The sequence below is a fragment of the Filicampus tigris genome, chromosome 12 (genome assembly GCF_054856515.1).
Source record: "Filicampus tigris isolate MCC_2025a chromosome 12, RoL_Ftig_1.0, whole genome shotgun sequence".
In the NCBI taxonomy this organism is placed as follows: Eukaryota; Metazoa; Chordata; class Actinopteri; order Syngnathiformes; family Syngnathidae; genus Filicampus; species Filicampus tigris.
The window spans coordinates 17,311,988-17,329,379 of NC_141228.1; the positions used below are offsets into that span (position 1 = coordinate 17,311,988).

The 17,392-nt window shown below is 43.9% G+C and overlaps 1 protein-coding gene across 1 annotated transcript in view; it reads right to left on the reverse strand.

Annotated features, from left to right (window-relative positions):
• The window catches only part of scfd2 (sec1 family domain containing 2), a 91,322-nt gene that overhangs the window by 58,060 nt on the left and 15,870 nt on the right, over nucleotides 1–17,392 (reverse strand). The window contains exon 5 of the mRNA XM_086047749.1: nucleotides 14,165–14,340. Within this exon, the coding sequence (XP_085903875.1) occupies nucleotides 14,165–14,340 (176 nt within the window). The remainder of the gene's footprint in view (nucleotides 1–14,164; nucleotides 14,341–17,392) is intronic.

Here is a 17,392-nt window from a genome sequence, read left to right on the forward strand (position 1 = left end):
AGCCGTTTTTTTGAACGGGACAAACACTTCAAACACACAAATACAAAATGAGAACATTTGCAAGGAGCTGCTGTAAGACACCCAGGCGTTCACACTTAACTATAACCGGCCAACCTGACTTCAGCTACTGATGCCACTTGCTAGGTCACGCACCTTGAAGGCACACCTCCAACACAAAAGCATACTAGACTACGCGCGGTAATATCTTAAACCTTCTAAAAACAGTTGATCTAAATCGCCCAAACGTGTAAATGGGAATGTGAGTGTCAAAGACTATCAGTGTGAGCGACTGATCCGCGACCAGTTGAGGGTGTAACCCCGCTTCTTGCCTGTAGCTAAGAAAACCTAGCTAAGGGTAGTCATTTGGATCCCAGACTTAGCTTTTAATATTTATCGTACGGGATAACAGCTGTATCTGTTTTTGCGCTCAGCGTTCAGTCGACTTGTGCTTCTTAGAGGCCAAAAAGTATAAAACTATAGAAAGACTACATTTAAAGACCCACAGTTGGCAGATGAAGGGGAGTACCTGGGACTTCAGTGTCTGGAGGAACAGTTACGGAATTTTCTAGATGGTCGCTCGATGAATCAGCCATCCAGACCACGATCATCCTTGGGAGTCTATGAGCTATGAACTGAACATCTTCAAAGAGATTTTTGGGGCTTTCCTCTTCCCTTTCAGCTTGAGACGTTAGGGTGCCTATCGGTCTAAAAAGATGCCCCCAGGCTTTCTGCCAAGGTCTGGAAGTGGTTGAACGTTGCTCGTATTCTCAGTTATGACTACGTTCCAGAAACGTTTTCTCAAGTAAATTGTGACTCGTGCGATGACAACTGATCATAGGAAGTTCTTGCCGCTTGACTGCAATATGTCAAGGTTTTATCCATTTAGCAATAAAAGGGGACATTTGATGAGGAATTGCATTTTTAAATGCTGGTATTGAAATTTCCAAGTAAAGAACTGCATAGCAGACGTGATAACCACTAGGTTCGTTTTTACTCACAGAAATGCTGTTGTTGTGCATTCCGAGAGCCAAAATGACACGATTTCATATAGTTTTATTAAAAAAAAAGAAAAAAAAGAGGCTTTTGTAAAGGGGGCCTGAGACCAATTCCGTTGATGTGGACCTGCACGCTTCAAGAAAATATTCAAAAGCGAATCTGCCGGCGGGGTTGAGACATACTTGCCAGAAAGGCTGCATTCGCTTAGCCCAATTACAACAAATGGAGACCAAATGCGTCCATGTTCGTAGAGGAGAACATACTTAAGCGAGTTACACGTCTACAGGCCCGCTGCCATGATGAACACGTGTACGCAGAGCTCTGATTGGCCCGCAGAGGCTTGCTGATCAATTTTCACGGTCACGGTGCGCACCGGTCGGTGCCAAAAAGTTAAGCCGATCCAGCTCTCAGCACTACTCAGGATCCAACGACTTTTTTTTTCTATCTGCGTATTTGAATTCAGCCTGCGTCCTATCTGGTTGCCCATTGTTTTTCGCTCGGTCCTCTTGGAAACACACGTGGCTCTGTTTGGGCCTTTGTGGATGTTTAAGAACGAAAAGTCACCCAGAACAAGCACCGACAATGTGCTGGCTAATGATGAGCAGGAGGAGGAATGCTATGCCCCTAACTCTCTATTTTCTCAATTGTTGCTTTTTCTATTCGCCACCGCCTTCATGTTTTTGCAGTCATGTTGAACCGCAGACTTTATCGACATGCTGTCTATTGTGTGTTTAACATAGACATTAAATTATGTGATGCGCGTTTGTTCAGTTTGGGTGGTTATTGGAGTTCACAGACGTTTTTAATCGGAGGGAAAATGAATGACTAACAGCACAATAAACATGGGGAGTTCAAATAGCACTCCTCATCCTCTCGTAAACATTGCATGAAGATCTTTTGTTGGTGCCTGAAGCTATGAGACAATCGTTGTAGAATCAGTACTATGCTTGAAATACGACGATGACAGTAACATCCATCTAACAAGTTGCTATTATGCTGTTTTAATAAGAATGCTCTATAGGTTCTCTTTACACCATCCATCCTCTAATGTTTTTTCCTCATTAAAGTTAGGTTGAGCTGGAGATTTTTGGGCGAGAGGCGGGCTACACTCCAGACCAGTGTTCTCAACTGTTGTCATCCTGGGACACGCAGCTTTCCATTGTTGATAATAGAAGGTATAAAGCTTTTTTTGCTGTATAAAAATAGCCCTCTGAAAAGACATGTACAGCATGTGATATTTTTGACCCTCTTTTATGCTAAAGTTTGAAAAAAATTGTAAAAATATATATAAATAAGTTCCTGGGATTGAATGGCTGGACTGTGAAAAGAGAAATACATTTGTCTTTGGGAGTGAATGATTTAAACGCTGTTTCAAAACGAGTTTGACGCTATCAAAAGTATATTGTGATCTTTGATACTCGCTATACTGCTGTACTGTAGTTGTTTACAGAGTAATCTATAAACAAGAGTACAACTAAGGAACATTTGCTTTCACTTATCTAATATGTTCCATGTGGGAACTTGGTACGCTTCTGTACTGTACCAAAAAAAAAAATAATAATCTGAATATGAACACATGAAATTCTTCACTAACTGTCCTCCTACAGTAGTTGCGGGGACCCCTCACATCAAAAATTGGTTAAAAATTGGTGTGTGTTACCCTGAATTGCTTTCACCATTACTCCTTTGCATGCAACCCAAAATCTAAAGAAAACCAAAACACACAACCTGAGTCACTACACCGAAGACTTTTGAGACACGTCTTTCCCGAAATTCTGTTTGTTCTGACATAGTTGAACCACAACAATCAAACACTTCACCTGATCACACAATGACCCCCCCCCCCCCCCTTCTTATTTAGCTATGAGGTTACAAGTAGACCAGCGCCCCAAGGGAACTATGGGTAATTAATGGCAGAGCAAGGGTAGCCAGAGTCTGTAAACGATTGACCCAGATTGACCCTCCTTGGTTTGTTGCCATGGCGATGGGTTATTCTTCTCTCTGGGTGACTGGTCGAATCCCTGGGGCAACAAGGTGGGCACAAGGTGGGCGGGGGGACAGGGAGCTTCAGATGGGTACAATTACACGCTTAGCAAAGAGGAGTCCTTGTGTCACCTTTGCTTTACCACCAGAGGGGATCGACCCCCACCCCGCCAAATCCTACTTATTGCCCCTTTTATCTCTACTGATGCAAGTCAACGCTCACCCCGGGCAGTAGGGGGCACTGCCAGACTACTGATCTTACGGCACAGAAGAACATTCATCACTTGGCCAAGCGCTAACTGATGTCAATCGATGGGGGCTGATGGTTGTCTCGGAGAGCATTGTTGTAGTATCCACCACAACGTTTCCACAGGGAATATTTTTCGAAAACATTACCACGGAAAACAAATACTCGAAGCCAACCAGAGCCACATAATGCTTTTGCAACACTATTGACGGCATTAAATAGGTCCATGTTACAGGATTTGTAGTATTTCCTCATTCACTTTAAACGAACTGTCAACGGTTCATGTGTGGACGGGAGATCACTGTTGTTTGTGTACTTTTGAGATGTGTTGGAGCCGCAAATCTTTCGTGCTCATAGCGTCTCGAAATGAACTAGGCATAAAGGTTTGCCGTTTAATTCGGGGGGGACATCCGCTTCCTATTTTAACGGAAAGACACCATTTTCCTGACATAATGCAAAAATGAATCGAGTGCCATTCCAAGAGTGGGCGGGTACCCGGGGGGGTGCCAGTTTCCTATCCTGGTGTACGAAGACCGGACTATCATTTCATCATTCCACAACGGTGTTTTATAGGTTGCTGCATTTTTCTGCTGTTGACCCCCACACACACACACTTCTTCCTGGGCCGAAATGTGGCTGTATCATTATCTAATCTAACAAAAAGAGACAGTCATAGGTGTTGGAATGTTGCTGTCTCCATTTCAGATGGGACACAAAGACACACACGCTACGGTCGGCTGACCTTTGCCGGCCCGCGCTCAGCAGGTAGTGACAAATGAGCTGATAGTTAATCTGTCCTGAGGTGGAGCTTTTTGGCCGAGGCAGTGGAGGACACAGGGCTTGTTTGTGACAACAGGAAGCTGAGCCCGCCGTTAGCAGAGTAAGCACATTAAAAGGATGAATGGATGAATGCATGCACGACTTCACACGGGCAGCTGAGTAGGGGTCTCAGAGTCACCCTAAAATTGAATAAGGGATATGAGTGGAAATCTGGGTACATGGGTATCTTGTCTTGCGAGTGCCCCAATTTATTGGGTTTTCCCAGTTATGAAATCTCACTTGGTGGATTTTTTTTTGTGCCAATCAGAAGTGGTTGACTGGTCATTTCTGTTCAGGACACAGGTTCATTATGGGGGGGTTCTCGCAACCGAGGCTCTTCTACGGCCTTGTTTGTTAACAATCTTAACGGTGAATGCTCGGCACTGTGGGATTTTTGATTTTTTTTTTTCCCCCCAGAAGTCTGCGGCGTCTTCGTGGTGCATGCTCAAATGGAGCCTGACGCCACGAGACCAAGTCAGCAGACCACACTGACCCGATTCACACTGTCGAGGGCTCTGAGAGACCCTCTCCTGTGAGCTGCCGAGACCACCTCATACAAACGCCGCTCAGTGCGGCTTTGGAAAAAAAACACGACGGCAAAGAAATATTACATTTGTTGTTAATGTGGTATTGCTTTATGGTGCTGACTATTCTTGCTGCTTTTGTTCTCATTCGACATATATCAAATGGACACGATAGCATTTCGAGTGTTTAGTTCACTCGCCAGTCCTTATATATAGAATATGTATTGATATATGTGGCGTTTATTGCTACACAGTAGACAATACTGCTGACTATTTTTGCTGCTTTTATAAACATCTGCATATGTTGTATGCATAGTGTAGTACAACTGGTGTTTATTTCTTTCTGAACCGCTGATACAGTATATAGACATACATGTACAATTTTATGCAATACAAAATGCTGCTGACGCCTTTGCTGACATTTGCATCTATATATGCATAGTCCAGTGTTTCCAGTTACATTTTATTCTCAACTGCTTATGTGTAGATTATTTACTGACACATATTGTAAATAGTTTGCAACATACTACGCTGCTCATTATCGTTGCTGATTTTGTACACTTTGCGTATGTCAAGGGTGGCACGGTGGTCGACTGGTTAGCACGTCCGCCTCACAGTTCAGAGGTCGTGGGTTCCATCCCGGCCCCGGCCTCCCTGTGTGGAGTTTGCATGTTCTCCCCGTGCCTGCGTGGCTTTTCTCCGGGTACTCCGGTTTCCACCCACATTCCAAAAACATGCATGGTAAGTTGATTGGACTCTCTAAATTGCCCCTAGGTGTGATTGTGAGTGCGGATGTTTGTCTCTGTGTGCCCTGCGATTGGCTGGCAACCAATTCAGGGTGTCCCCCGCCTACTGCCCGAAGACAGCTGGGATAGGCTCCAGCACGCCCCGCGACCCTTGTGAGGATAAGCGCTATCGATAATGGATGGATGCGTATGTCAAATCTACATTGTAGTATAAAGTGCTTCCATTTCATTGTCCACTATTTATATGGAGACTAGTTAATGACACTTTTTTTGCTACAGTACATGCAACTGCTGCTGACTATTCTTGCTGTTCACATATGCTTGTGTACATGTAATGTTCGTCTGTACAGTGGCATCTTGACCTACAAATTTAATTCAAGCTCATTTCTCACCAATGAAAAAGAAATGAAATGACATTAATCCGCTCCTCAAACTACCAAGTGACGGCTCATAAATGGAAAAACTTTTAAATTGAGGCACTCGTATAGTTTGTCACGGTATCACTGTACATAGAGATTTTGCGATTTTTGATATCATAATATGTGCTGCGATTGTCCACTTTACTGCCGTAAGAACAGATTCCCCCCCGACCCATTTTGAGACTATCCATCCATCCATCCATTTTTTTTGTACTGCACATTCTCACAAGAAACCTAACATAATAAAGGCTTAATAAAAAATACCATAAAGAACATTGCCCCCGCAGTCACCACAAAATAGAATGCACATTTGCAACTTGATACAAAACAGTACAGAGAGGGGAGGGAGGGGGGGAAAGTGCTGCTTAAGGGCGTGGTGGCATCCAATTTAACTTCCCCTGCCTTTCGCAACGCTCCAACTCAATTGAACAGCTATTAAAACCAAGCAATTCCCCCACGGTTTCAATTCAGCGAGGCGGGACATGGGCGACATTTAGCAGAAAGACGCTTGGCGGAACAATTAAAATGCAAGCGCGTGCAAATGACAATCGAGCAGCAAAGTCGTTTAATACGAAGCGGGTTGATTAATTCCCGTGTTCATTGATTTTCCCGCGGGACACGGACAGAAAACTAGTGCGAACGACTGCCAGCAGGACGGCGAGGCGATTAGGGATAAGTGATACGGAGAGCAGAGCGAGCGAGGTAATGATAACAGGAAGTGAGATGAGTTTGTGTTGCCCCCCGGCCCAACACTCCATCACCTCTGTTAAAAAGGTTCCCCCTATATAAACAGCCCGCTCTCCTCCTATTAAACAGATAGTACATTAGGCCTGAGCTGCGCTAAACAATGTAAACACAGCCGTCTCAAGGTACCCGGGATGTGAGGGGTGTGTGGTGGAGGGCTTTGTGATTGGGGGAGGGGGGGGGGCGATGCTATTCCGGGGGTCTTCCTGGGGAGTGAACTGCATCAGATGTGATCATCTCTAACCAAACAGAGGAAGGAAGACGCTCGCTTGATAATCCCCCCCCCCCCCCCAACCCCCTTTTAGTATGTATAAGGGAGGCTTGCTTCAAACACAGATGTTGGATAAGCAACAGTTGCTGCAATGCGGTGTAAATATACCACAAAGGACAAGCAGGACGATGCGAGAAAGACTTTTCTAAATTGAAATGAGAGATTTTATGGAAAATGATGTTTTTAATGGCTTGTAGACAATTAGTCGTCTCTGGAGTGCCTGTCCAAGCATCAAGTGTGAAATTAAACAACCGAGTACTTATCTTTTTACATCTTTTGTTTGCGGCCCCGTTTCTGATAATGTGTCTGTGGGGAAGCTGTGTTGGCTGCATGCGCCACATGCACAGATCCACACACTCGTTCGCAAGGCTCATTCGGCGGCTGAAAATACAATGATGCATTTTTTTTTTTCCCTAGCACTGCTTATTTTCTACCATGTAAACATTTTACTAAAATACAACACAATACAATTTTATTTATATAGCGCATTTCATAACAGCAACTTGTGGTAGTTAATATTCCCCCCAATTAATGATAATTGTTGTCTAAAGTATGCATGTCATTTAACATTATTAAGTGTGAAAACGTGGTGCCTTAACTTGCAAGTTTAATTTGTTCTGTGACCACGCTTCTATCTCAAATCATTTCCCCACTGAAATGAATGGAAATGCCATTACTGTTACAAAATGTAAGCGAATTTTTAGCAAGGAAAAAAAAATAGTTGACAGTACTGTACTTTATAAAAACATAAAATAAAACCAAGCAGTAATAACAAAATTAAATAGAATGTAAAGAATTCAATATTTTGTGCATCATCAATGCCCATTGACATTGTGCTCCGTCTCGTGTGTGAGCCTTGGCCACCGGGGGGCAGTATAATACAGACATACATGATGACAGTAGAAGAGCTTCACAAATAAGTGATTCAGTAAGCGACAGAAAATGAGTTATTTAGTTTTTCACGAGGTCAAATAATATATGCCTGCGTTATTTGATATATTGTACGTACATTGTTGCACCGTTCAAGTAGATGTTGCTTAAAACTAGAATACCCACAAGATCTGTTCTCGTTTTGTTAGCTCATCTATTACATTTTGCATCGTGCGATAGCATTAAGCTAACAGACATTCATAAGTTAGGTGACTTGTTTTAATAAATGTCTTTCTCTACAGCCTATCACAGGGATGGGCAAGTGGCAGCCCGTGGCCCCTTGATTAACATTTTTTGTTAAATTATAATATCATATATTATATTGTTATTTTGCACATATGCACATATTTTATATATACATCTGGTTAGGATGTACGTGGTCTTATGTGCCCCCCCCAGTAGCACTGATGAAAAATTGTGGACCCCTCCATCATTGAAGTCGCCCATCCCTGGCCTATCTCAACGGACACCCCAAACTAGCCGTCAGTTAACTGCGGTCCCTTTATAGCCGAAGCAACTAAAGCTTCAACAAAACAAATAATTTGAAAAACATTAACGGTCCAAAATGGGACGAGACAGCAACGTCACTGACATGGTATGAACCTTTTAGACTTCTTTGAGGAGGACAGTGCTGCTTGGGGGCCGACAAGGGGATAAAAAACAAGAAACGTGGCGGGACGGGGGAGACAGTCGGGCCTGGTTGTGCGGCTGTTAAACAGTGGGGCGACCGGAGGAGGTCAACGCTGGACAACTCGAGCCCCGCAGTCATTTACACCCCTTTGTTAATATGCCCGGCACCCTTCATCATCTTCTAAGCTGGGACGCTACCAAGATGGAGAAGACCAAGGGAATGTCTGGGCTTCGGGGACAGACTCCGAACCCTGGGGGGAGAGGACTATTACAGACTTAAGCCTAGCCCTCCCCCGTGACTTGTCTTGTGGCATTCCGCTCAGATAAGATGAAAGTCAACTTTGGACCAATATCAACATTTTGCTGTGTCACCCGTCGGAATTATGCGATCCAGATGCTTCATATGCGAGCGGACGCAAAGCATTCTGGGGGATAGGCGCGACCTCGTAAATCTTGAAATAACAGGGCCGCGACACGGGCTTTATTGTCAGTCGGGATGGCTGCTGGGCATATACAGCGTGACTTTTACAGGTCAACGTACGTGTAGGAGAAAGGGGCAAAGGATAAAGGTGAAGGGTCTGGCAATTCCGCAGCAGCATAAACTGACACTTTGCCAAAATCGTTAATAGTGGTCCAACGATCGTGCTTCCAGAAAAAAAGGAGTAGGGAGCTGATGTGTGCGCTTTGGCCATCAGGGGGCAGTATCATGCAGAGAGATATACTGCACATGGAGCTCTCAGCTCCTCAGTAAGCCGCAGCAATATTAGTTGTTCTTCAAAGAGGATAAAGAATATATGCCTGTGATTATTGTTATATTATCTGTCTACATGTGTTGCTCCACCTTTTGTGGCTCCATTACTAAAAACTTACAGCAACACTGATGTTATTCGTTAGTCTATGTCATTTCCAATTATGTGTTAGCATAAAGCAAGGGCACATTTTTTGAAGAATTCTTCACTATAGCCCAAAGATGTTGACATTCCAAGGATTTGGACAATCTGAAGTTAAACAAGCTCTCTCAATGATTTATTGATTATCAAAATAATTAGCAATGTATGTATCAATTAGTTGTCGATTAATCGTTGCCCCTCTAACCTTAAAATAATCTTCAACACTTTGTAGGGAACACAACACTCCACATTTTAATTCTCTGAGAGACTGTTAATGTGCTCTGGTACTGCTCTTCTAATTAGAAAATGAGTCGGAAAAGCTAAGCAGATAGATCGCCAAGCTGTAATCAATCTGAGAGATTGTAAACTTGCTTTGGTGCTGCTGTTTTAGTTCGCAACAGAGTTAAAAATGGGCTCTGCAGGTAACACTACATTCATCGGAGACCAATTTTGTGCTTTGGTGCTGCTGTTTACAATTAGCAACGGGGTTGAAAATGGGTTCAGCAGTTAGTTTAATGTAATGGTTAATGTATAAACATCTATTTGAGGAAACACATCTAATTCTAAAACCGCATATACTCCATGTAGATGAAAACTATTCAAAAGATGGTTTCACCAGTTGCTGACATTACCAACTGCAGTCCTGGCATGCATATCACAGCCTTCTTTGTCATTTTTGCAGGCCTGTACGAAAGAGGACACTTCGGAAAAACTCGGAAAAGGAAAAAAAAAAATACTTTGTCGTTTTCCATAAACACACCCTGAGATAAGACGAAGGCTGCAGTCACAGAGGCTGTTTTTTCGTGCTCAGTTTTGGCGAGTATATACACAACATTTCATGTCAAACACAAGACACGCAGATAAGAGCCAGGCGGGCGGTTAGCGCGACCCCGAGGGAGACGAGGCGACACGGGGGTCTGTGCAGTCTTTGCATCTGTGCAGCACAGTGACCACTAATAACTCTTGAGCTTGAATGTTTGCAGAGGCATGGCCCCCTCGCTAATCCCAGCAGAGCGAGGCAAGCGGCCGCAGGGTTAGAAGTGAGCTCGTCTCGGCTCCGCGCCTGTCGTCAGAGCAGCGTTCGGGGACAAACACACGCGCGCACAACCACCAGAGGTGGCAGAAGTACTCATGCAGTATTTCAAGTTTTTGAGAGGCAAAAATAAATGTCTTCTAAATTTGACAGACCGCAGAGAAGACTGTTGTTAACAACAGTGCCAAATCGGACTGATAAAAAAAACGTCTCAAATACCATGACGTCGACCTGAAAAACTGATGCTACTTACCTATAGCAAATATATTTTGTCATGTTTATGAGATAGTTTTCTCAAGTTCTTACTGGGGGGGAGGGGGGCTCTTGCAAGTCGCCCAAATACGGCCCTTGGCATATTTTAAGCAATTTATCGTCAAACATGTATAATGTATTTAGAAGGAAATCATAGATTTACTGAACAGGGACTTTAAGTAGAAGTTCAGATACTGTAAAAAAAAAAAAAAAAAAAAGCAATGTAAAAGTGCTGACTGAAATCTTTTACTTCAAGGTAAAAAAGTACAATCAGAATTGTATTAAAATAAAAACTCTAATTGAATACTACTCGTCAATTATATGCCATACACCATTTGAAATCTTCGCACAATAATATGAGAGAAAAAATCTCAACACAAATGTCTTTTATTGCCTTGCATAGAGTTCAATCTGATTGAAACAAAAAAAATTGCTGGACACGGCATTGCTGCAATCCAAATGGTGACAGGACTTAACATCTACACAAGTCCTGCATGAGCAAAACCAAACAATAACAAAAAATGCTAAATCAGCAAATGATAACTGAAAGAATACACCTTAACCATATGTGTTTTCAGATTAGACTGACCTGTTTTTTTTTCCGCCTTCTAAGACCCCAAGAGCTCAATCAACAAATATTTCAAACACATTTGACTTTTACCTCCCAACTATTTGTCTTTTTTACATTGTGTCGCCCTCCTGTTGAAAAAGTAATGACCTTATTTTGACAAAATAGGGAGCAGAAAGCACAGACATCAGTTGTGAAATGTAAGGAGTACAAGTAAAAAGTCGTCAGAAAAATAAATCCTCAGGTAAATCACAGACACCTTCCAAATCTACTTAAGTACCCACCCCTGACACACACCCACGCGAAAATGATGTAGCGTCAACATGTCTTGCCAGTCTACCCGCTCTGTGGGTGGCTTGTTGCGGTAGCGCCTGTTTAGCTTGGTGCGCTCCGGGAGCATGCGACGTTGATGGGAAGCTCGGTATCGCGTGCCCTGCGGTGTGCTGGGAATCGGAGAAAGGGGGCGTCTGTTGAGTTTCCCCCCTCGAACGGCCGTGCCACCCATGTCCGGCATCCGCCCACCTCAATTCCAGCCTTTCACACCGTGCCCTCGCCTCTTGGCGGTCCACCAGAGGAGGCCGTAGGTGCGAGGTGGCCTTCTCCAAGAGCTGTGGCCATTAACCCGTGGGCCATAAATCCTACCAGAATAAACACTATCACATTGACCACATTTATGTTTCAACTAAACCAGCACTCTGGAACCGCTGCTTATGACCTCACAGCGGCAAGACCCACCAAGGTGCCTGCCTTCAAATCCGCACAAATCGCTTTCATTCACAAGAGGAAAGAACTGGCAAAATTATGAGGAAAATATGGTTCCAAATTTCAGCAAGTATTTGACTTAAAATTTCCACATGGCTCAGAAGTCCAATCTCGCTTCCAATCGCTACTGCTTAATGTTTCGCAACATATTGGAGGGTGCGAACTCACAGCCAAGCACTGAACTCAGTGACCCTTCGCCTCAGCGGCCTGACGTGCCATCCGTAGCACGGCCCGCAGCCGGGGTGGGCTTGAAAGAACTCCCACTGTCCCGAAGGCGACGGTTGCCCCCGCAGCGGCCCGAGTGGCAAACACACGCCGACCGCCACGCCGGGCTAAAAGGAATTTTGTCGTGCGATTAATTCCGCCTCCGCCCACTCGAAACCACAGCACGCACAACTCATTACCTCTAATACCTCAATAAAAGGGAGGCCAAAATCAACTTCTCGCATTGTGAGATTGGATTCGCAAAGCGCGGCCGACGGCTAACCGGCTAAAATGTTCTAATGTGGCAGTTAGGCTGAGAAAGTTGAAACTCAGGTAGTGCAGGCAACCAGCCATGGGAGAGAGGATCAAAGTGGAGTTAATGGACGCTGGAACTTTAAGCCCTGGAGTCTTCCTCCTCGTTTTAATAAAACAGCTACAGCCTCTCGCTGGGGAACAGGAGGTTTTTACGAGCATGTTTTCAAATTTTGACTTTTGGCACCGGGCCGCTTGATTTTTCCATGATTTACTTTGATTAAGTCGGCTGAATTCTCCTCAGTCCTGCTTTGCTTTGTGAAAAGTGAGACGAGTTTCAGGACGATTCGGTTCAAGTCATAATGACACGTGTACCCCTTAACCCTCCAAAGATCATTGGACATTTTCCTCCTTGCAGTAGTATTTACTGGATGTGAATATTTTCCCTCCAAACAAACTTGTTGACGAGGAGAGGAATCTGCATTTTTTTCCCCCCTCCCGCCCACTCTGTCAGTTCTAAAACATGTTAGCCACCGGCGAACAAAACCGCAGACACCCACTTACCTGCCCAGTTCGAGTCAAACTAAATATTTACACAAGGAAAAGGTGTGAATGGCTAATTTCAGAAGATAATTACAATATTCTGCTGGTTAATGGCATCTCTGAAGTCGTACAGTCGGGAATTTCGACAAAAACACGCCTCTCGAGTTGCTCATGATGAATTTTGCATTTTCTGTTTTGTTTTTTTTCAACGCTAACCCCCCTCGCCCCCGAATTTAAAATAGTTTCCACATTTCTTAAGTTTTGAAAAAAATATTTCAAGGGTCAACAATTAGAGCACGTTATATGATAGCTGATAGATGATTGGTTGTACATTTTGGTGTTCAAAATATACATGTGTTGATTACCATAACATTTATGCTAATATCTGTTACTTCATTTATTGGGTTTCTTATTATATGTTAGCATTAAGATACATGACATCTGTTAGCCAAAATTATATGGTTTGGTTGAACATTTTTGTTGCTGACCTATGTGTTAAAGTTGCAGTAGTTTGAAAGTCAATATAACTATCACATCTACAGTATGCTAATTTGAGTTAGCTTGTCTATGACGATTTGGAACATGTTAGCTTTAAGCTAGTGGACTTTCACTAGGGGAAATGATAAGGATTGGTTGAACATTTGATTCTCTTATGTTGCTGCTCTGTGTGTGCTACAGTATGTTGTTTGACGATTTACAATTCACGTAAAATCTATGCTAATTTTGGTTAGCACTTTTATGGAATTTTGTATTAAATGTTAGCATTAAGGTAGCGGACTTTGTGTTTGATAAGTTTAAGTGTGTTTAAAGCATGCTTCAGGAATGAAATTCAGAGTTTTCCGATTAGGGTTTTATGCTGCCAATTCCGATACCGATCATCCATGAGTGGCCAACACCGATTCTGATACTGATCACATGGATTAGGTGCAAATTTTTCAACTTTAGAGCTGCACACCAACTTGAAATCCTGAAATCAAATAATCTGTCAATATTTTTTTTTTTGATGAATTGATGAATCCGATTAAAAAAAAAACATTCTATGCAAATGTCACTGTTTTTATACAAAAAGAGGACATTATTTCAAATTGACAACGCAGAAAATGCGTAAACATATCAGGTGTTAAGCGAGCTGCGCGTGATTGGCAATGAAAGGCAATGATCGACATATGCCGGTCACGTACTTTTCCATGGGAATCCGCTGATTACGATTGGTGGCCGATCCGCGAGGTAAAAACCACATGCGGTCTCTCCATATTACAGATTTTCACTGCGGTTTGTTGTGGAATGCATCCCCGCAATAAACCGGGGTCCACTGTATAATTTTTTTACCCCGAGGCGAGCTTTGACTGACCTGTAGCAGCAGCCTCTCAAAGGCCAGGCACGCATCCCAGCGGGGTAACAGGGGGTGTCGGAGGGTCTGCGCCGTGGCCAGGCCCAGCTGGAGCACCCCGCAGTGAGTCTCTAGCGCCCCCGCGTCATCTCGGAACGGCCGCGCGTACGAGCACAGCTGTTCGGGGGTCACGCGGCCTTGAGAGGGAAGGGAGAAGATGCCATTATTGCTGCAACATATACATAATCCGCAACGTTGTGGTTTGAAAATAAACAAAGAGGCACAAGGATGGAGCGGACACACAAATCGGGTAATGCATCCTGATGGGAACAGCGGCATGTGGTAACAGTACAAATAGACAAGAGGGGGTGAACGACACCCTGCGCGCAAGCGAGTCAACATAATGCCGAGGTGCACTAATAAGAGTGTGACTAATACGTGCGAAGCCGAGCTGCTTTTGGATTATTTACAGAGAGTCCCGTGAAGACGCGCGGGGACGCGGGAAGAGCAACATTCAGGGGATGGACGGTGGGGCCTGGAGGTACGGGGACGGGGGCGGGCATTAACTCCGCCGTAACGACCACGTCTTCATGTTGACGCTCTGAACCAGCACCAGATGTGGGAGTATTTCCTGTTGGACTCGGGCGGCCAGTGTTTTTCTTTAGCGGAGCCAAACACATGACTCAAGCGGCATCAGGACACATGGACGGGAACCGTCCAGAATGCTGAATATTTACAGGGTTCACGAAAACTTTTGGCCACCGTGACGTTTGGTCATTTGACCATATCGTCGCTGTCCTGTGAAAAAAATTTGTCCATTTTTTTTCAATGTTCTTATTTTTACGTGACTAGCGTTTCCGCGTTACAGACATCGCATTAACGTGAAAATTAAAAAAAAAAAATTGGACGTAAGTGTTTTTCACAGGACAGCGACGATATGCAGAAAAATCCCTCAGTTATTCGTGGTTCTCGAGTCACAAATGCATTAACAGTGGTCCCTCACTTTACGCGGGTGATACGTTCCATGATAACCCGCGAATTACCGCCCCACACGGTTTCCACCTTCTAACACAAGAAAGACGTCTCACTTATCCCATCAGGAGAAACTAAGAGCGATAACTGTGAATATCTTCATAGACAGTTGTTCACGTGCGGACATCAAATCGTTAACCTCTGAGCCCATTTGAACTATTTTGCTATTCTCAGATGGATTGTGGAGTCATACCGCATGTTGTAAATTAGTTCTCAGGGCAGTATTAAAGATGCTCTTTAAATATGTGGAGAAACCGTCTTTAACAATAATTAGCAATTAGCTTGAATCAGCAGATTTCCAACAACTGCAGCAATTCCGTTAGCGGTTTGTATCAGGCAATTATGAAAAATGTTAAGCACCTGTGGCAACCCAGAATACATGGCAGTTTCGATTACATGGGCAAGAGAGGATACTGACATTTCCCGGCATTAAAAGGGAACATAATTACAAAACTAAACTACTTTAAAGCAAACTGACAGTTTTCCAGTGAAAGACTCATGCCAAATATGAGCATGTACAAAAGGTAAGGTCAAAGTTTCGTGCTAAAATTAAATCATTTTCACATAATAAGCTTCGGTGCGTGAGCCTGAAAAGCTCTATTGTGAATATACCCCGCCATAAAAAAAAAAAAATCTCCCTGCAGCGTAAACCTCTCGGCTTCACCGGCCTTGATGTGCCAACCATAATTCAGGCACAGAAACGCACCCAGTGCCAGGGCCAAGCTAAACTCCAACTGGATAATGGTCGACTAAAAAGTTGCGCTGTGTGTGTCGAATGGAATCAAACATTTAGCGGCAAGGCCTCCGGCCCACGTGCGCAGAAGTCTGTCCTCGTTATCAAAGAACTGGGATTGAACCGTCGCTCTTATCTATGCTAATGAACGTTCAGCGCCAGTCAATCCGGGACACCACCTCAAAGGAAGTATCGAGGTTTTAGAAAAACAGAACCAGGGAAAATAGGACACCGTGGAACACCTTGCACTGAGTGATTTGATCACGAGTGAGTTCACACTTGGCGTCACTCTGTGTTTCAATTGGCCACATGAGATATGAACCGACTACTCCGCCCTACCAGCAAATACACAAGTCCCATATTCCCCTTTCGCGAGGACCAAAAGGTGCGAAATGAGCGTCACAGACATATTACGCGTTATTTTCACAATTAAAAGGTGTTTTAATAACAAAGACGGTCAAAGCATTGATGGTGTTTTTACACGCAGAGGCAGCACTTCGTCAACAAGCAGATGAATTACACGTTTTTTAACAAAGACAATTGCACTTTATAATATTGTACTTTTTGCAATAACATAGCTGGTAAAATTTTTTACAGTTTGTGCATTATGCTAATTAATTGCGAGCTGGTTCGTCTCCGTGTGAGTGTCCAGGCATGAGCTGTGGCCGACATCGGCTCCTTGGGAGTGTTCGCTTTCTGTAAAGACCGAAAGCGCAGAATCGTGCTATAAATAAACCGAGCAGCTGGATGTGCCGAAAGAGCGAGTGAGGCCGACCCGACGATGAAAGTCTTCAGGGATGCAAAGAAGAGCAAAAGGGCAAGCGATGATTTAGTCCGGCTACTTGAAGACGACTGTAGGTGAGCGGGGGTGAGTTTGAGGCTAAGCGATGTCTGCTGTCGTACGGGGGGCTTGGGGGTTGAATTGGTGGGGCGCTGAGTTGTGGCCCACCTCAGCGGCCGGACAGACCCATAAGTAACTCTCCGTGAAAGGGGGACACCAGGAACAAACGAGATCATTTTATTTACGGACCCAGAGAGCGGAGAAGTCGAGGTAATTTTATGAGTGCTTGACCACTGAGGCCCCCTTCCAAGCTGTAATACGTGTGATTGGCGATCATGGGCTAAAAGAGGGCACCGCAGATACAGTTCTTCAGAGTTGGCTTCTGTTTGGAATTAAGAACAGATTTTTCATTGTTAAAGAAGACGTACGCATTTTCCACAATGGAAAAGAGTTTCCAAGTGACAAACTTTTCTCAAAATTCTTCAATGTTGACGATGCTACAGAACCAATATACGATCGCCCTCTTGTTAAAAAAGCAGTTTTGCAGTTTTCATTTTGTTCCCTCACTGTAGCCAATGTGAACTGAACCGTGACCGGATTTCCACATCGCATCTCAATGTGAATTTTGGCGTACCGTTACACCCCTAATAAATCTACAAGATAATACGCACGCAAGCAGATACAGACGGACGGACGGTGATGA